The sequence below is a fragment of the Mobula birostris genome, chromosome 25 (assembly GCF_030028105.1).
Source record: "Mobula birostris isolate sMobBir1 chromosome 25, sMobBir1.hap1, whole genome shotgun sequence".
Lineage (NCBI taxonomy): Eukaryota > Metazoa > Chordata > Chondrichthyes > Myliobatiformes > Myliobatidae > Mobula > Mobula birostris.
In genome coordinates, this window is record NC_092394.1 from 16,326,404 (window position 1) to 16,347,001 (window position 20,598).

At 40.3% G+C, this 20,598-nt stretch overlaps 1 protein-coding gene across 3 annotated transcripts; it reads right to left on the bottom strand.

Moving 5' to 3' along the window:
- Positions 1-2,630: 2,630 nt before the first annotated feature.
- On the bottom strand, positions 2,631-20,459 carry exo5 (exonuclease 5). 3 transcript variants are annotated; one of them, XM_072242820.1, is made up of 6 exons: positions 20,168-20,459; positions 16,524-16,617; positions 12,826-13,091; positions 8,668-8,772; positions 7,681-7,853; positions 2,631-5,593 (listed from the first exon to the last, which is right to left on the bottom strand). In XM_072242820.1, exons 1-6 carry the CDS (start codon positions 20,298-20,300, stop codon positions 5,126-5,128), a joined length of 1,239 nt encoding a protein of 412 aa, XP_072098921.1. In that variant the 5' UTR covers positions 20,301-20,459; the 3' UTR covers positions 2,631-5,125. The 3 variants fall into 3 exon arrangements, with proteins under 3 accessions (XP_072098921.1, XP_072098923.1, XP_072098922.1); XM_072242822.1 differs by having other exon boundaries at positions 16,514-16,617; positions 20,168-20,257; XM_072242821.1 differs by lacking the exon at positions 20,168-20,459 and adding an exon at positions 18,627-18,763 and having other exon boundaries at positions 16,514-16,617.
- Between the last annotated feature and the right edge of the window lie 139 nt (positions 20,460-20,598).

Here is a 20,598-nt window from a genome sequence, read left to right on the forward strand (position 1 = left end):
TAAATGTCATTTTCAATGTTATTAAAGCACTAGTGTTCTCCCTGTGACCGTGTGGGTTTCCTCTGGGATCCCCCCACATCCCAAAGATGAACAGGTTAAGGTTAGTGAGTTGTGGGCATGTTATGTTGGCGCCAGAAGCCTGGCAATACTTGAGGGCTGCCCAGCACAGTCCTCACTAATTTAATGTTTAAAACACATTTCACTGTATGTTTAGATGCACACGTGACCAATAAAACTAATCTTTAATCTTTAGCTCTTTATCCAAGCTCGCCCATGATGAAAAAACTAGGTGGGATTGTGAGCAGGGAGGATGAAAAAGTGAGATAGATCAAGTTGAATGAGAGGGCAAGAACACAGCAGATGCAACATAATGTGAACTTGTGTGAACTTGTCCACTTCGAACACAAAACAGAAAAATCATACTACATTTGAAAAGTGAATATAAGAACACAAGAAATAGGAGCAGGAGTAGGCCATCTGGCCTATCAGGCCTGCTCTGCCATTCAATAAGATCATGGCTGATTTGGCCATTGACTCATCTCCACCTACCTGCCTTTTCCCCATAACTCTTAATTCTCCTACTATGCAAAAATCTATCCAACCTTGTCTCAAATATATTACCTGAGGTAGCCTCCACTGCCTCATTGGGCAGAGAATTCCACCCATTCACCACTCTCTGGGAAAAGCAGTTACTCAGCTCCATCCTAAATCTACTCCCCCGGATCTTGAGGCTATGTCCCCTATTTCTAGTCTCACCTACCAGTGGAACAACTTTCTTGCTTCTATCTTATCTATCCCTTTCATAATTTTATGTTTCTATAAGATCTCCTCTCATTCTTCTGAGTTCCAGCGAGTACAGTCCCAGGCAACTCTCCGCATAGTCTAACCCCCTCATCTCTGGAATCAACCTGGAGAACCTCCTCTGCACCGCCTCCAAAGCCAGTATATCCTTCCTCAAGTTGGGAGACCAGAACTGCACACAGTACTCCAGGTACAACCTCACCAGTACCCTGTACGGTTGCAGCATAACCTCTCTGCTCTTAAATTCAATCCCTCTAGCAACAAATGCCAACAATCTATTTGCCTTCTTGATAGCCTGCTGCACCTGCAAATCAACCTCTTGTGACTCATGCACAAGCACTCTCAAGTCCCTCTGCAGAGCAGCATGCTGCAATTTTTACTATTTAAATAATAATCTGCTTTCATTTCTCCTTCCAAAGTGGATGACCTCACATTTACCAACATTGTACTTCATCTGCCAGACCTTGGCCCACTCACTTAACCTATCTATATCTCTCTGCAGATTCTCCATATCTTCTGCATGCTTTGCTTTTCCACTTGATTAAAGGTAAGGTTGACCTTCAAAGAGACCTGGGTGTTATTGTACACTAGTCTCTTCAAATTAATTAGGAAAGTAAATGAAATGTTTTTTTTATTACAACTGAACTGAGTACAGGAGTAAAGATGTCTTGTTGCAATTATAAGAACCTTGATATCACAATGGATTACTGTATACAGACCTTATCTAAAGGAGGGAGCGCTGCAAATATTCACTTGTCTGGTTCCAGAGAGGTCAAGCTTGTTCAATGAGAAGGTGGGAGAAGTGGTTGGAATACCAAGCCACAGCCTGGGTGCTAGAAAATGGGATTACCATAGATAGTACCGTACGTCACCCCAGAATACACTAAAGTGTACCCCTGCCTAATAGGGGTCAAAAATAATGACAGTGTTGCTCGCTGCACTGTTTGCAACAGTGACTTTTCTATTGCCCATGGTGGGTTAAGACTGTAAAAGACATGTTGAGGTGAGTTTAACAGGTGTCATTCGTTCATTAGCATAGCTAACGTTATTTAAACTAGCTGGCTAGCTGCTAAGGAGCTACCCTATTGCAGACATCCCACTTCTCTCGCAAATTGATGGTGCTACCTCCCTGAAATAAGTTTTTGCAGGGTGGGATGTCTGGAATATCTTTTTTCCCAGGGTAGAACTGTTTAATAGCAGAGGGCATGCACTGAAGGTGAGGAGGGGTAGATTCAAAGGAGATATGAGGATTAAGTTTTTTTATTCAGAGATGATGCCTGGAATGCATAGCCTGGTATGGTGGTAGAGGCAAACACATTACAGGCTTTCAAGAGACATTTACAGACACATCACTATGAGGAACATGGAGGAATATGGACATTGTGTAGGTAGGAGGGATTTGTTTTTTGTGGGTTTTGGATTTACTTTTTAGCTGGTTCAGCACAACATTGTGGGCTGAAGGATCTGTTCCTGTGTTGTGGAATATTTGCACATCACTACAATTACGAAGTTCTTCTGTCTGCCAGCACGCATATTTGCAGTAAGTGTGGATCTAAGATGCCTCCCAAGTGTAATGAAAAATTGTGAACACATTTTTGCCTGCTATTAATGTAACTTGATATCTTGAGGAAATCCCGCATCCAGCGAACAAATACATCTTCCATGCTAACACTGGTAAAACTGCTGAACTTTGCAGCTGGCTCAGAGAAATTATTACAAATTACAAAAGGGGGAAAAAAACACATCTTGGCCATCAATAGAAACTTTACACAAAGATTTATCAGCACTTCAGAAAGAGAAAATAAAATACCATTTTATACAGAGCTCAAGTTTTTATTATTTATGATCATGAATCATGATTAGAGAAATTAATACGAAATATTACAATGTCAGCAACTGTTGCTTAAGGTTTAAAACTGTACTAAGCATTTTCAGTGCACTAAGTACATGGGGCACAATAAATTCTACTTTGTCAAAAGACAACTCTGGGCAACACACAAACTTCAAGCTTATAAACATGATTATAATGCTCAACATCAACTGCAGCTTACCTTTCAGCAGGTCAAAGGCTCTGTAATTATTCGTTGTAATCAGCATGCAGATTCTTATGTTTCATATTTAATACCTTTTCCTGTTTAAGATACTGTAAAAGCCTTTTTCTCCTTCAGTCTGCTATGCACCTGTAGCTTTTATGTAGATGCATCCACCTGTGTGAGGGTAATTAGAAACTTTTTCCCTTAAGCAGAGATACCTACATCCAGCAGAGATACAAGTTTAAGGTAAGGGGAAGAAGATTGAGGAGACTTGATTTTTTTTGGATCTAGACTAGAGGGTGGTTGAAATCTGGAACGCACTGCCTGAGGGGACAGTGGTAAACAAGTACTCTCCAAGATTTATAAAGAATGTGGATTACCCCTTCAAATACCATGGCATAAAGGCTAAAGGGAGAAGGATGCAAAAAGGGATTAATACACATTGGTATATGACGACAGGCATGGACACAGTGGGCTGATGGGGCTGTTTCTGCCACTATATGACCTTCTGAAGTGTTTTATCTCCTGGTAGAGCTGCAATACTCAGTCTTTGCATCATTGCCTCTTTCATCATTACAAATGTCCCGTCCTACTTTATTCCTATTCACATGTCCACAGACTATTTCTACTGTAACCAACCTGGTTACTACCTACTTGGAAAGATGTTTTTTGCTGAGCGTCAACCATCTTCTAGAAATTGTACAACAATCCATGGATCAATCTTTCTCAATCATCTTGCTACTGGTACTAGAAGCTTACCAATACTGTGGAAATTTGAAGGCTTTTTTGTTGAACACTAAGCTCCGAATAAGATGCCAGAAGTCAACGAGGTTGAATGAGGAAAATGGAAAGCATTTTTTAATAAAAGCATTTTGTGCCAGAATGCTTATTAACTTGATGGATTCATTCAACTGCCTGCAGCAAGGTGAATGTGCTATCTACCAACCCCAGATGGTTATATATGGACACTTGGAAATAAGGGCATTAGGTAAGTACATGATTGGAAATATTCAGGAGGTTATGGACCAAAGACTGGTAAATGGGCTAGCATGGAAGAGGCATCTTGGTTGGTATAGAGTTGGGCTGAATGGCATGTTAAAGTGCTGTATGACTTAATGACTCAACATAAAGTGCACAACTTTTACAAGAAATAACACAATTAGAAGTTAATTTTTAATGCAAAATGATGAATGTGGTCATAGTGTGGCTAAACTGTGGTGATTATGATTACGCCAGTTGCTTCAAGAACCAGATGGTTAAAGGGAAAAATAACTAAGGAATGAAAAGTAGACACCCTGCTACCACATTATCTATGACAGCAGCAGTAATATTTAACCATATGCCACATATGCACTATGTCAGCTTGCACATCTACAGAATTTTTTTTATTTTCTGATAATAATGTTAATATTATTTGATATTACATACGTACTGTGTTTTGCACCTAGGTTCCTCCCAGAGGAACGTTGTTTTGTTCAAGTATGGTTGAATGATAATAAACTTGGATATAAAGTTCCAGAATTATTATTTTGCCCTTAGATTTCCTTCCTGTAGTTTACAAGCGTAAATTCATCACCATTGAGGATGATTCTAAAAACTTTAAGTCAGAATGCTCTGACAGCAAAGCATTAAGCTGTGGTCCCCAAAACCTTTGAAATGGAAGAAAGTTGTTGACTTTGTCTAAATATACTGGTTGGACTACTGTTTACAATCAGTTAAGTTCAACTGTCAAGCCACAACACAATAATAATAACAATTAACAACTTTAGCAGTTAGTAGTTCCTTGGAACAGTGTGTGGTTATGAAATGTGAAACGAAGCTCCCCATCACCCCCTCCGCCATATCAACTATATGTGGTCAGAAAACCCACAAATACAAGCAGGACTGCATTTCCTTTATAATATTGACAAATGGTACTTGGTTAAATTTCAAGAAATGCTGCAAGTAATGTTGCCTCTTGGCATACCCGGTCCACTAGTAGTCCTATTTGTCCAAATTGCTGTAGATCTGCAAACAGCTAAGTAGTTGTCAGTATCACAATGCATTTCACATGTAAAGGTGCTTTCAATTGTATATCACAGGGTACTGGACTGAGGCATTACAAAACCAATAATGATAACTTAATCTTCTGTGAGCATGGCTCCTTGGTTGAGTGTGTATCCTGGCCAGCCGAATGATACACTGGCAATGATGTGCTTAATTTATCAAGAGGCATTGTTAGCAAGTTCACTACCTGGCATGCTAACAATAGAGGAGAAATTTGATGGCCCCTTTAAACTAAAACTTGATCTTCATTTTCTACGATTTGCTTGATTCTTTTCTGCTGCTTCTTCAGCTTTCTTCTTTCTCCACTGACAAATATCGGCAAAATCACACGTCCGACATTTCCAGGCCTCCTCGATGTCCACCCCCTTGGCCTCCCTCTGGCCCTTCCAGAAGGAGCAATAATATTTCAGCTCCTTTTTAACCCACTCCTCTTCAAAGCACACCACTTCTGTCCCAATTACAGATGCATCAGCTTGGTAACAGTATTCTATCTTTAGGATGTCAATGGTGGGGATCTCGGCGTACATCAGGTTCAAAAAAATTAAATCCAAGAGGTCACCAAATGTGTTTACAGACAATCCTATCGTTTGAGTATATGCCATGACCTCTGAACTGAAGCTCCGCTCTGTTTCTAAGTGAAGATGGTGAATGATTGTGTTTTTGTTCAGCTGGCCTTTGATCAGAGCCTCAAAGAGAAGTTTGTATACACTGACCTGGTGATAAAAAGGATTTAGATTTACTACATCAAAGATATCCTATCTGCATACCACAGAGACAACTCCTGCTTTTCATTCAAATCACATAGTGAGGATTATTATTCAGTCATTGGTTTTGTGGCAAAGAAACATGAAATAAACAAAAAACATTATGTTGATTTAATCAGACAGTTGTCCAATCACTTGCCAGGACATTCTAGCACTCACTCTATGGGGCATGCAATTTATAAATAATATAACTGTGGTAGGAAGTAAATACTTATTTAAATAGATTATGTTTAAAACATAAACTGATGTTTTATTTTAAAGTGTGAGAACTGTTGCACAGGCAAGTGCAACAGGTATTCTACAACAGATATTTGTCACTTACTATCAGCATAAAATTGGTTGATCAGTGTGACAAAATTGAAGCAACGCTTAAAGCCTGTAATAATTTTATTCCAGTGTTAGGATTTTGAAATAAAAGTGTTCTCCCCCCCCCCCCATTCATTTCTATGATTACAGGCTTTGAAAGCATATACATTTAGAGCAAATAGTTCATTGTATTAGACAACAGATTCTTATCGTTTTGGCAAACAACAAACAAACTGTTAGAGAAATTCAGCAAGACAGTCAGCATCTGAGGAGGGAAATGGACAGTCAACATTTTCTTTCTGGAAGATGGAGTTCGGATAGCCCATATAAAGAGGTGAGGAGAAGGGGCGGAGCAAGAGCTTGCAAGTGCTAGGTGGTTCCAGGTGAGGAAGGGTATTAAGCAGATGGTGGAGGGAAGAGTGGAAATAGTGACAGAGGCTCTGAGGTGATAAATGGAGGTAGGAAATGGTTGTAAATTATGGAATCTGATAGGAAAGGGAAGTGGAGCAAGGAAATAAGTATTTCATTAAATCAAAAAATTCTTGCAACCAAATAATAATCTGCAAACCTGTATGTTCTTTTTTTTTGATTAAGATGATTTTTCTCAGAATGATATGGTAGATTAACTAACTCTTGTGCAGGAAAGAAGTACAAGATTTAATGGAATTGGGTACACCTAGTCTATAAAATGCCTCAGGTATCAACCATTCATATGTATTATATGCCCTACAGAGGATTAAATAAAAATTCTCCATAATACTTTGACTGATGAAGAATAGTTTGTTTATGATTAACACATTCTCTTAATAAACCTAGAAATGTGGTCCAGGACAACTGCTTGCCACCTTTGAAAATATCATGTGAGAGGCACAAGATCATTTATAAATAAACAGTTAACAGGAAGCTCATTCTATTTGTTGATTAGGAAATATGTCTAGATGTGATGGGAAATTAGGTCACTCTCAGTATTGGGAAATTTTTGAGAATAAATTAGGAATCACCCAACACATTAATATAACCATTGAAGGGTAAGCTAAAGACTGACATAAACATAAAAGAAAATTGTTTTTCTTTTGAAGATATTCTGAGGTGCCTCAGTTTAACATTTGAAAGATGATACTTTAGCAGTGTAATATATCATGTTACTGTACTGGATTTGCGTGTTTAAGTTCTAATTGGTGGCTGGAAACCAAACCCTCCAGCCCAGAGGAGACTGTACTGTTAAATAAGCCATCTAGAAAGGTCTATGAAGATCCTCCTACAGAATGCACTTTGGATTTACTCTGGAACACAAAAGCCCATGTTATTAAGTGTAGATTTGGTCTGCTCTTATCAACGGTATTGCTTTGCACTGTTGTAACTATATGCTATAATTATGTGGTTTTTGTCAGTTTTAGTCTTGATCTGTCTTGTGTTTCTGTGATATCATACTGGAGGAACATTGTATCATTTTTTAATGCATGCATTTCTAAATGACAATAAACGAGGACTGAGTGTCCTCATAATCTAATCTAATCTAGATTTGATTCTGCTATAGGAGAGTATAAAATCTAACCTATGATAGGCACTTTACCCATGCAACTGGATGTGTCTGCCCAATGAAATCTGGGATGACCAAGCACCTTTGTTTGAATTATTAGGTCAAGATCAAAATAATCGATGGCAATAATCTAATTAGAAGTTAGTGCGAAATTCCTACATTTCAAATGGTTCTTGTCCTACTCACTCACTTGTAAGTGATGGCTCTTCCTTTGGGCTGCATGGGGTAATGTTGGTTGACCACGAGTTTTCAGTTCATGGAGTTCCAGTTCACCACTGGAATTGTAGCACAGCTCATCAATCACACCAACCAGGAAAATCCCCTCCACTTCTCCAAACACAGGCAACTCTCGGACACGCTCTCCTGTACAACACACAACCAAATTACTTTGAATTATCAGGCTATCTGCTAAAGATTTTGAGTCGAATATGACCTACTGCCCAAAGCAACTGGCTTGCAGCTAGAATTTGTCAATAATCAGATGAGATTATAGGTGCAGCATCTTGCCCACAAACAGGCCACCCACATCCTGAAGGGACTTATTTACAGCCCGTTATGCTGCTAGTGTTCAAAGGTTGTTTTATCATTTTAGGGCAGCAATGAAGGTCCTCCATCTCTGATGGTGTTCAGAGCTTCCTTCAGCAAGTCAGTAGCTTCCTCTGGGTTTTCACTACTGTCAGTCATGCAAGTCCCAGGTGGAGACTCACTCAGATGTAGAAGGATTCTTCATTGCTGATTTCTGTAACAGTTTTGTTTTACCAGTCAGGGTGTTTAGCCCTGAAATGAACCCCCAAACTGGGAGGTCTGGTGGACCATACTCTTAGTCTGGTCTCTACCTTTTGACCAGTTTGGCATGGATGACCTTACCAAGAGCCAAAGCATAAGGCCCTGACTCCAGTCAACAAAGCTCTCTGCGTCATTGAGGCACGTACACCTCCAGACCACAACATAGTTGTAGTCCTCTTGGTGGCTGAAGGAACCAACCAGTAAAGCAATATTTAAAATGGTAATCAATTTTCATCCATAAGAAAAACAGTGATACTGTGAAAAAAAATGCTACAAACCAAACATCCAAGCTAAAGGTGCTTTGATAAGAAAAAATACATTTATCATATTGTTTTTGAATTTCAAGCTCCCTACCTTTTATGTAACAACCTATTGATATATTTGTACATACCTGCCTGCAAGAACTGGATCATTGAGAGAAAATTAAGAAGCTTAACACCCCAACTATCTTCCTGGCACTGTATATTGATTGGGACAATGTCCTGGATCTCCAACTCTAAAGAAAAACAGACAGAAATTATATATTTTTATAACCACAATTCCTTCAGTTTCACTCTGTATAGTGTAATGTGACACCTCCGTGAACTAGGCTGAGAAAAAGTAAATGGGCGGCTCTAACCCCGTCATTAGATTTATGAAAAGGATTTACTTTAAGATCGAATTTGATCCTACCATGCACCATTTAACAATAAAGAGATGCCACATTTTAAGTTATTGTGGGAACTGTCAGTTTAATCACAGTCATTTCTCAACAGCAACCATGCATATTCCACAGCAGCAGTTAATTTATTCAGACATAAATTATACAGCTTTTGATATGAATTAAGCAATCTTAGGAAACATACCAGGCAGGGATCCTATAGGAAAATGGTTAGATTTAGCTGCACTATATCACACAATCAATTATCAAGCTAATGACAACTATGCAAGCATGCAAAGCTTCTCCACTGGGGTTCCATGAGAGATCGTTAGGGGTTCTGCGAGAGATAGTGATTTTAAAAGACATCGTTTTTTAAACTTCACGCTCACAGTGGAGGGCAGTGACCAAGCAGCCCCGTTAGCATTCTTGTTAGAGGTCCCTCAGCTCAGTATGGCAGCATGCAGTAGGACTGTGTTTATTTGCTTGACTTCATGGATGGCAGGACAGTAGGCTGATGAGGAGAATGAAGTGTGTTTTCTGAGCACTGAATGGATTCACCCAACTTGGGCTGTGACGCCAGCCTCTCCCTGCCAAGTTACCTCCCCCAACTTACACTTACGCATTGCCAACTGACTTATGGGAGTGAACAAACTTGACTGGTGTAGTAGAACATTGGAGAGAAAGTTTCATTGTAAAGAAGGAATCTTTACACGCCACAACTCAGCTGCTGGCCTGCCGCTTTGCTGTTGTAAACGTTGCAAAGGTGGATTGTGTAGGTTAGAAGTGAATTGTCTTGTGAAGTTTTAGTATTTTCACAATTTTCTCATTTATTATGCCGTACTATTTTATATTTTATCAACCCCCATGATTTACAGATATGTCTGACAGTACAATGGTCCAAGTCATTTCACTGCACTAGTGCAACAACAGACACAAAAAAAGTCCATCTTTACAATGAAAGCGACTTATAGGTTTTACATAGACTGGTGATTTAAGTTGTCCTATTCCATTGTGCCTAGTCTGTAGCAAACAACTTACAAATGTAGCAATGGCTCCAGCAAAGACACTTAACTACACATCACAGCCATATGGCACACAACAGTGCCGAATATTTTAAATGGCTATTGGAATCTCAAAACAGAGTAAAGTTTTTGTTAATAAAGTCATCGTCAGTAAAAAGACTCAGGAAGCAAGTTATTTACAAACGTTTGTAGTAGCAGAACTTATTACCCTGAAAAGGAAATGTCACACAGCTGGTGAGAACCTAATAATGCCAGGATGTAAAATGATAGTGGCTAAAATGCTAGGACAAGATGCAGCACGAGAAATTGAAAATGTTTCACTCTCAAACAATATGATAAGTCGACATACTGATGCCATGTCATTTAATGCTGAAGAGGTTTTATGTGATAAACTGAAAAACAACAGCTTCTCTATCAAGGTTGACGAATCAACAGATTTCACCAATAAATGTCATGTCGTAGCAGTTGTAAGATTTGTAAATGATGGTGAAATTCAAGAAAACTTTTTCTGTTACACAGAGCTGCCTAAAACAAGCAAAGACCAAGATATATTTAATATTTCGTCTTCATATCTCAAAACAAAAGGTCCATCTTGGAGGAACTGTATTGGCACTTGTGTTGCTTCAGATTATGGCTTTTAGTAAATTTACTATTAATTTTCATGTTAAAATCAATTTACAACCTTTATTTGAATTAAATCTACCGAGCCTACAAAATTAAATCCCATTTTGGCTTAAGCCAGTTATTTAACAGAATTTATTATATTTTCCTTATGAGTTTTTAAAATTTATGAAAGGGAAAGAAAGATACTAATTTCAAGAAAGGTAAGCTAAGCTTAACTACCTGTTTTTTTTTTTCTCTCTAGGAAAGGTTCATTCTCTACTCAAAAGAGCATTGACAATTACTTTTGGATTATTATATCTACAACTCACTGATCATGCTATTGTGCCGTGAGTTGTAGATATAATAATTTTTACACAGGGGTTGTCTGAGACCTGAAAATTAATTCAAGGGTTCCTCGAGGGCAAAAAGGTTGAGGAAGGTTGTTTTAGCCCCTTAAGCCTGCTTCACCATGTAAAAATATAATGCTGATCCAATTATACCCTCAACTCCATATTCTCATCTACCTGTGATAACTTTCATGTCCTTGCTGATCAAGTTTGTCTTCGTATCCATCTTAAACTGTGATTGCTCGCTTTAGATTGCTCTACACGAGGAAACGTCCTATCCATATCCACCCTGTCAAGACCCATCAGGAGCATAAATATTTCAGTATCTTCGTGTTCTTCGAAATCCCAGTGAATGTGAACCACCTGCATCTAACTATTCCTTACAAGATAATTCATCCATTTCCAGTATTAGTCAAGTAAATCTTTTCTCAACTGTTCCAAGGGAATTAACACTCTTCCTTAAATAAGGGGCCTGTTATTGTACACTCCTCAAACTGGGGCTTCACTTAAGCATAAGCATGTTGCTGCAACACACATCAAAGTTGCTGGTGAACGCAGCAGGCCAGGCAGCATCTGTAGGAAGAGGTGCAGTCGACGATTCAGGCCGAGACCCTTCGTCAGGACTAACTGAAGGAAGAGTGAGTAAGGGATTTGAAAGCGGGAGGGGGAGGGGGAGATCCAAAATGATAGAAGACAGGAGGTGGGGGATGGAGCCAGGAGCTGGACAAGTGATAGGCAAAGGGGATATGAGAGGATCATGGGACAGGAGGTCTGGGAAGAAAGACAGGGGGGGGGGCCCAGAGGATGGGCAAGGGGTATATTCAGAGGGACAGTGGGAGAAAAAGGAGAGTGAGAGAAAGAATCTGTGTATAAAATGTTGCTCATGTTGCTTTTGTCTCATAATATAGTACAACAGCTAGTTTACCAGTTTTTTGCTGTAACTAATTTTTCACAAAAAACTGCTAGTTAATTTTTGTGAATTATGCACTACGGCAACCTAACTCCACTGCAGCAGGGACTCTGGAGTTTCTTACCATTCAGGTACATTTTCCTTATCCTTCCTGCTGAAATAGACAATTTTACATTTTTTAACATGATGCCAAATATTTGTCCATTGACCTAACCTACCTAACATCCATTTATACCTCACTAGGGCGACTTCACAACTTACTTTCCATACTGTCATCTTGTCTTCTGCAAATTTAGCAACCACCTCTTCAGTCCATTCATCAGTGTCATTTTTATAAACTGTAAAAACTGAGGATTCCAACGTCAGCCTTTCTGGCATACCACTCCTTATAGCTTTCAACCACAAAAATACCTATTTAGGCCTATTTTCTGATTACTTTATTAGCACAGTTTGTCTTCTTTTGCACATTGTCTGTCAGCCTTTGTGTGTAGTTTTTTAAAATTTATTTTACACCCCTTCTGATTATTGAGGAAACTTAACCAATCCTGTATTTCCCTGATCCTCCAGAAAGACCAGTAGTCGGTTCTCCTAAGTTAGCTGTTAGGAGTTGCACTGAAATTATTTCTTTATTTATTGAGATCTAGCACGAAGTAGGCCTTTGAGCTGCACCACCCAGCAACTGCCGATTTAACCCTAGCCTAATCATGGACAATTTACAATGACCAATTAACCTAACAACCAGTATGTCTTTGGACTGTGGGAGAAAACCAGAGCACCTGGAGGAAACGCACGCAATCACTAGGAGAACATACAAACTCCTTACAGGCAGCAGTGGGAATTGAACCCAGGTTGCCCATACTGTAAAACATTGTGCCAAGTACTACACTACCATGCTGTCTGATTTCCCCCATGGAAATCACTATTTGACATTATTGGTGGTCGACATTTGGAATTGTGGTTTCACTTCTGCATTTTAGCTTATTGTATTGCAAAACTGGGGCCTGTTCCCTGGAGTCTGATAGGGTACCTCTTGCCAGATGAATGCTGCTACCGGTTTTCACAACTGGATGTTCATCACGTAGTCGTTGAATGTGCGGTATTTCCATCCCATAGACCACCTGCTGTTCACACCAAGCCTGTTGACTCAGGTCTGTGACACTCAGGTACTTTCGATCAAACCGCTCCAGTGGGATCCTACTGTCCCGCCTTCTCCTTTTGAAGCTGCTGCCTTCACACTGAGAATCACTTCCATTCCCTGACACAGGCAGCTGAATGGAAGATTGCTCATGTCCACTGTGGGGGAAAAAAAAAGACTTTTTTTGGCAAAACTCAATGCAGAGCCTTGACAAAGTTAAATTTAAAAACTTTACTTTAAAAGGAAATACAAGTTGTAGTCCATTTAAAAAAAATTAGATGGCAATACCTTGATATATAGTTAGTGGGAATGGATTTAAGATTAAATTGATTAAATTGCAAGAAAATGTCCTTACATTTGTCACCAAAAAACTAAATTCACCCAAAAGAAATAATTTCACAAAGAAGGCAACTGACAGTCATTATGATAAGCGAACTTACAAAACTTGAAGAGCAGAATGATGAGATATTGAGTCAGTTAAACAACAAATATGCCACCTGAACACCAAATCCAAGCTGAATTGCTGGTTAACAAAACGCACTGCAAGAACTGGCCAAGATAATGACTGTACATTTGCAGATACAATGACAGCAGAACTATGGATTAGGCATGTGAACTGTTAAAATGTACAAGTCCAGATGGATCTGTTAGTATTTCCTACACACACTGCGATCTGGAGCAAAAAAACATACTGCTGGAAGATGCTTCCTGACCTGCTGAGTTCTTTCAGCAGTTTGCTTTTTTTTAAAAAGTCAGTGATTTCTTTCTCCTCCACAGGGTACAATTTTTCCCCAAAGCAATCAGCATAGAATCATTGCTGTGAAGGCACACTATTCTTGCTGTAAAATTGTGTAGAATGGTGTATAACTTCAGTTTTAATTAAGTATTTAAGCCTAATTATTAGTGTAGCACATCTCTGGCCCTGATAAGCTAACTTTATGTGCAGATTAGGAGTGGGGAGATGGAGTCCAATTTTAAAATAATATTTTAAAGCTTATGATATTTCAGATTTCAGTTTAATCCAGATTTATGCCCCAATCTTTATCTGCCCTCATTTTTTTCTTGTTTGGAGGGTGTGGGAATTTTTCAGGGAGCATTGTAGGTTATTTCAGGTCATGCCAGACAGCAATTCACAATGAAAAAGAGGAGATTGACAATATGATGCCCACAGTTTGGGTTACTGAATTGTGGGCATGCGATGTAGGTGCCAAAAGCATGGCAACACTTGTGGGTTTGTGAGCACAATTCTCGCTAATTTGATTTGATGCAAACGACACACTTCACTGTAGGTTTTGATGTTTCAATGTATAATAAACCTCTCTCTTTTGCCTGTTACACCGCCGGCATTTAGGGAAGTAACAAAGGTCCTCCATCGCTGGCAATGTTCATGGCTTCCTTCATCATGTCAGTAACTTCAAATAAAGCTAATACTTAATTTTTAAACTACTTAGACCACTTGGACTGTGGTCAGGCATGGCAGGGAGAGTTTTCTTCCTTCTCCCGTCTGCATGAGATGTGGGACTTTGGAGAAACTTTGAACTTTTTTTTACTGTGCCATGGACTGTTCTTCATCAAGTTATGATATTGTTGCACTGTTGTAACTATATGTTATAATATGTGGTCTTGTTAGTTTTTCAGCCTTGGTCTGTCCTGTGTTTCTGTGATATCACACCGAAGGAATATTGTATCATTTCTTAATGTATGCATTACTAAATGACAATAAAAGAGGACTGCGTGTCTTCATAATCTAATCCAATAATCTAATCTAACTACACACATCAAAGTTGCTGGTGAACGCAGCAGGCCAGGCAGCACCTCTAGGAAGAGGTACAGTCGACGTTTCGGGCCGAGACACTTCGTCAGGACTAACTGAAGGAAGAGTTAGTAAGAGATTTGAAAGTGGGAGGGGGAGGAGGAGATACAAAATGATAGGAGAAGACAGGAGGGGGAGGGATGGAGCCAAGAGCTGGACTGGTGATTGGCAAAGGGGATATGAGAGGATCATGGGACAGAAGGTCCGGGGAGAAAGACAAGGTGGGGGGGAACCCAGAGGATGGGCAAGGGGTATAGTCAGAGGGACAGAGGGAGAAAAAGGAGAGCGAGAGAAAGAATGTGTGTATAAAAATAAATAACAGATGGGGTACGAGGGGGAGGTGGGGCATTAGCGGAAGTTGGAGAAGTCGATGTTCATGCCATCAGGTTGGAGGCTACCCAGATGGAATATAAGGTGTTGTTCCTCCAACCTGAGTGTGGCTTCATCTTTACAGTAGAGGGGGCCGTGGATAGACATGTCAGAATGGGAATGGGATGTGGAATTAAAATGTGTGGCCACTGGGAGATCCTGCTTTCTCTGGCGGACAGAGCATAGGTGTTCAGTAAAGCGGTCTCCCAGTCTGCGCCGGGTCTTGCCAATATATAGAAGGCCACACCGGGAGCACCGGATGCAGTATATCACCCCAGCCGACTCACAGGTGAAGTGTCGCCTCACCTGGAAGGACTGTTTGGGGCCCTGAATGGTGGTAAGGGAGGAAGTGTAAGGGCATGTGTAGCACTTGTTCCGCTTACAAGGATAAGTGCCAGGAGGGAGATCAGTGGGGAGGGATGGGGGGGACGAATGGACAAGGGAGTCGCGTAGGGAGCGAACCCTGCGGAAAGTGGGGGGGGGGGGGAGGGAAAGATGCGCTTAGTGGTGGGATCCCGTTGGAGATGGCGGAAGTTACGGAGAATAATATGTTGGACCCGGAGGCTGGTGGGGTGGCAGGTGAGGACCAGGGGAACCCTATTACTAGTGGGGTGGCGGAAGGATGGAGTGAGAGCAGATGTACGTGAAATGGGGGAGATGCGTTTGAGAGCAGAGTTGATAGTGGAGGAAGGGAAGCCCCTTTCTTTAAAAAAGGACATCTCCCTCGTCCTGGAATGAAAAGCCTCATCCTGAGAGCAGATGCGGCAGAGACGGAGGAATTGCGAGAAGGGGATGGCATTTTTGCAAGAGACAGGGTGAGAAGAGGAATAGTCCAGATAGCTGTGAGAGTCAGTAGGCTTATAGTAGACATCAGTGGATAAGCTGTCTCCAGAGACAGAGACAGAAAGATTTAGAAAGGGGAGGGAGGTGTCAGAAATGGACCAGGTAAACTTGAGGGCAGGGTGAAAGTTGGAGGCAAAGTTAATAAAGTCAACGAGCTCAGCATGCGTGCAGGAAGCAGCGCCAATGCAGTCGTCGATGTAGCGAAGGAAAAGTGCGGGACAGATACCAGAATAGGCACGGAACAGATTGTTCCACAAAGCCAACAAATAGGCAGGCATAGCTAGGACCCATACGGGTGCCCATAGCTATACCTTTAGTTTGGAGGAAGTGGGAGGAGCTAAAGGAGAAATTATTAAGAGTAAGGACTAATTCCCGGCCTGCTGCGTTCACCAGCAACTTTGATGTGTTGCTTGAATTTCCAGCATCTGCAGAATTCCTGTTGTTTGCATCTAATCTAACTTCTTTGTCAGTAGGTTTTCTCAACATCACTAGTAAGCACTGCTCTTCAATCTTCCTCTGGAATATCTAGGTCATTAAATCAATTAAATTCAATACTTGAAGTAACCTGCAGGAAGCTTTGTCCGTTCCATGGCCAGTCTGGTTCGACTCACTAGACCTGCTTGAGGTGTAATTGTCTCCTTCACTTTGCTGAGTGCCTTCTGCAATTCAGAAATTTGACAACATATTAGATACACTTCAGAAGACACCTCAAATTCAAAGTACATTTATTATCAAAGTATGTATATATTATACAACCTTGAGATTAATCTCTTTACATCCAGCCACAAAACAAAGAAACCCCAAAAGAACTCATTTTAAAAAAAGACCGGCAAACATCCAATATGCGGAAAGAAAGAAAAATAAATCATGCAAGCAATAAAAGTAGCGCTCAGAACTGAAGTTTTACGAAGACACAAAGCCAGGCATCACCGCAGCCAGAGCAGGCCAGAACCCCAGTTCAGTTCAGAGCAGAGCTGAGTAAACATATTGAGACCACAGATGTGAGACCAGGCATTAGTGTAGCCGGGAGCAGACCACAGCCCCAGTTCAGAGCAGAGCAGTGCTGAGTAAACATTGTGAGGCCAGGCATTAGTGCAGTCGAAGCAGGCCACAGCCTCACATCTCTTCTCCCATGTTCAAATTAAAATGTCAGTTATTGCAATATGCAAAACCTTACATTTCCAACACTATTAATTAAATGTTTCTTTGACTTGTTGCACTTAATGCCGGTCTCTGCTTCATTCACTGGCAATGGCCAAGTACAGTCAATTTTCCTGAAGGAAACCAAGTCTATAATTGCCTATTAGAGGTATCGTAATAGACAAAAGTAACAATAGTGAATTATTTGTTACTATAATACAAACGCCTTGAAAGCATTCTTCTGCTGCCAATTAGCCAACATATATCATTGAAACAACATCACTGCAACAGATTGTCAGGTCGTTCACCTCAATGTTATTTGTGGGATCTTCCTATACAATTGTAGCACAGTTAGTAGAGCTGCATTCAAAGATGATTTCTGGACTGAATGGCCACTGTAAATTGTCCCTTCTGTAAGTAAGTGGTAAAACTGATGAGAATGAGAGAACTAATTAAAGGGAAAATTAGTAGGAAAGCAGAGTTGCTCTGAGAACTGACAGCTTTGATGGACAGAATGGCTTTCTTCTCTGTTGTAACGAAATACAAAGCATGTTGGTTGCAGCATTTCCCAAATTCCCTGAACTGACATTTCAGAATTGTGGGACTTCACAGGCAGCAAATGTGTTTATGATCTCAATGTGCTGTATGAATAAAAGTTAATGATATCATTTTCTTTCCTTGGATGATACAGCCTAATCCAACTCTGGGCAGTTCTAGCCACCTCAAGGTACAGAATTAACAGAATATTCAGCCATGGTTCAAGCTCACAATAAATGGCCATGGAAGAATACATGGACAGATTATGAGAATGGTCAAGAAAGTAGCCAATGAAATACATTGTAGGGAAATACACTTTGATAGTAGAGATACATGTGCAGACTAGAACAGTCTACACACCTTGCATTAGAAAATGGATAGGAAGTCAATAGAATGAAAGTACATACACTTATTATCACGTGGGACATGATTATCTTGGGTTGTAAAATCCTCTTACAACCTGCCCAGATTTTACATGAAGGTTTCAATAAAGGAAAGATACTGAAAAGCAGATGCCTGTAATAGCAACATCCAATAAGACAATGAAAACATTGAGAATAGAGAAACTGGTAAAAAAAAAATCATTTGCAGATTCAATAAAGTGAGTACATCACAACTTTTAACAAACATTGGAGAAGATAATCTAGAGCAAGATCTGATTTCCATAAGTGATCAAATCATGAACTACTGACTTTCAGTTTTTTGTTGTATAATCAGAAGGGCGGAGAACCTAATTTCTAAGAAAAAAAAGCTGAAGATGAGATACAGTGGAAAGTGCCAAAGCCAACCACAAGCAAAAATATATAATTCAAATGCAGCTTTTACATTTTTTAAAGCAATAAAGGTAAATAATGACCGCAGAACTGGAAGTCAGCCAGTACCTAGGAAAGCACAGCTCAGCAAATTGACAATGTCCTTGGGGATAAAATGTCTTGTTGCTAACAAGGATATGAAAAATAACAACAGGAGCAGGTCAGTCAACCATTCTAACCTGCTCAGTCATCCTTATCATGCTTGATCCAATTTTGGCTGCAGCACCTCTTTTCTGTTCTTGCTCCACACTGCTTGTCTATCTTGTACCGTAAACATGTCAGTTTCCACCTTGGCTATGCTCAATGACTTTCCAGAACTCTCTTGGATAGAGAAGTCCAAAAATTTGTAATAATGGAATTGGGAAGAGGGTATATGAAAGGAAAACATTTTTGTCTGTAGCCTTCAATAGGGTGTCACACATAAGTTTATTACACAAAATTAAGAGTACAATCAGACTGTGCTTAACATAATTTTACGTATTGAGGATTAGCTAACAGATAGAAAACAGTGCAGGGGTAAACAGGTCATTTGAAATGAAAGAGATGATTGGTAGCTCAGGTTGGCTGCTTGTCAGTAGGGCTGTTAACCAAGCCTGGAGGTGCGCCTTAACCTTCAGGCTCAGTGAACAACCCTACAAATTAAACAGGTCATTTTTGCATTGGAAGGCTCCAGATGTTCCTAAATCTATGACATAATTTAGGTGATAGTACCCTGTGTAGTGGTGGTGGAGAGGGGTGTATGGATGACAGAGGGGTTTCTGACAAAGAATGGGAGTAGATGTGAACTAAAGTGACAAACGGGGTCAGTGTAAATGGGCAAAGGTTGGTTGTAAATGGGGTGAGGTGAAGGCATTGTTTCTGTGCTAAACAACTGAATGAAAACATTAGCTACTCAAGGCTAATTGAAGGAAGAATTCCCTCAGAGGGTAGGGGACCTTTGAATTCCTTTCCCCAGAAGTATTTTTGGGGATTTTTAAAAAACCGAATGTAGTTAATATCTGGCAAATCCCACTTTACAGACTTCAGCACCCAGCAGTTTCAATTAACCAGTCTTTCCACCTTGTATCAAACCTGGACTTTTTCTCGTAACAGTTCACCATCTTGTTACATTAACGGCATTTCCTCCTTCTCCACAGACCCTATTCAACCAGTTGTACACTTCCAGCAAGAAAGCACTTGCCTTAACATGTTATAGCTATCATTCCTAATGTGGACAAACAGAAGTTCTCTTTGATAGGAAAGTGTTGTATTTTTTAAAGGCGAGTTTAAGAGCTGTTGGTATTTAAAGAGGCTTAGATATTTGTTCGTTTTTCGCGCGTTCGGGTATTTGATGCTTTCTTGGACGGTGTTTTGTTTCGTGGCTGCCTGCGGGAGGACGAATCTCAAGAGTTGTACTCCATATACAAACTGTCATAATAAATATACTTTGAATCTGTGTAAATGAATCAAAGCTGATGTAGAGTGAGCAATTAGGAAGGAAAACAGCACGCTGACCATGGCTGTAAAATTATTTAAGCGCTAGAATAAAGATATCCTACTTCAATTACATAGGGTTTTTTGTAAAACTGCGCTTGCATTATTGCATCCCGATGGACAGCACTCTCCTATCCGTCCTCCCAATAACCGACTAGAAACCTCCGCCTCAGAGACATCCCATATTTTGAAAGGAAGGCCGCAGGCGGCCTGGCGGAGAGAGCATCACCGGGTAAAGTGCATGTACCGGGCTCACTGCTGAACTCGAGCTCCGCAGCCAACAACTCTGCGTCGCTCATCTCCGGCACCACCGCCGTTCCATCCCCATCACTGTTCCGTCCGCCGGCTTCCGGCTCCATCCGTTCCGCGTCCAAGTTCATCACTAATGGAGACACCCGTTTATATTTACATATATATATATAGGAATATCGGACTCTCTGTGTCAACTCTCCTTTATTGCCTCCCCGGCTCTCAGCATAACAAGAATAAAATACGTAACAGGGAATCTCCCAACACGGTAAAGGAGCTCTTACACAAGCCCCTGTGTTGTCGCGGAGTGATACTTGACCTGTGAAATTTTAAAAAAGTAAAAACGTTAAACCAAAAATAAATAAACTATAGGCGTTATTGTAAATAAGAGTTAAGTATCATACGTTCGCTCTTCACTGGTCTTTAATC

Coding starts and splice junctions, on each gene's coding strand:
- exo5 (XM_072242820.1), bottom strand. CDS start 20,300: ATGAACTTGGACGCGGAACGGATGGAGCCGGAAGCCGGCGGACGGAAC. Junction 16,618..20,167: donor CGAGTTCAGCAGTGAGCCCG/GTACATGCACTT, acceptor TCTGAATTGCAG/AAGGCACTCAGCAAAGTGAA. Junction 13,092..16,523: donor ACGGACAAAGCTTCCTGCAG/GTTACTTCAAGT, acceptor TTTCCCCCACAG/TGGACATGAGCAATCTTCCA.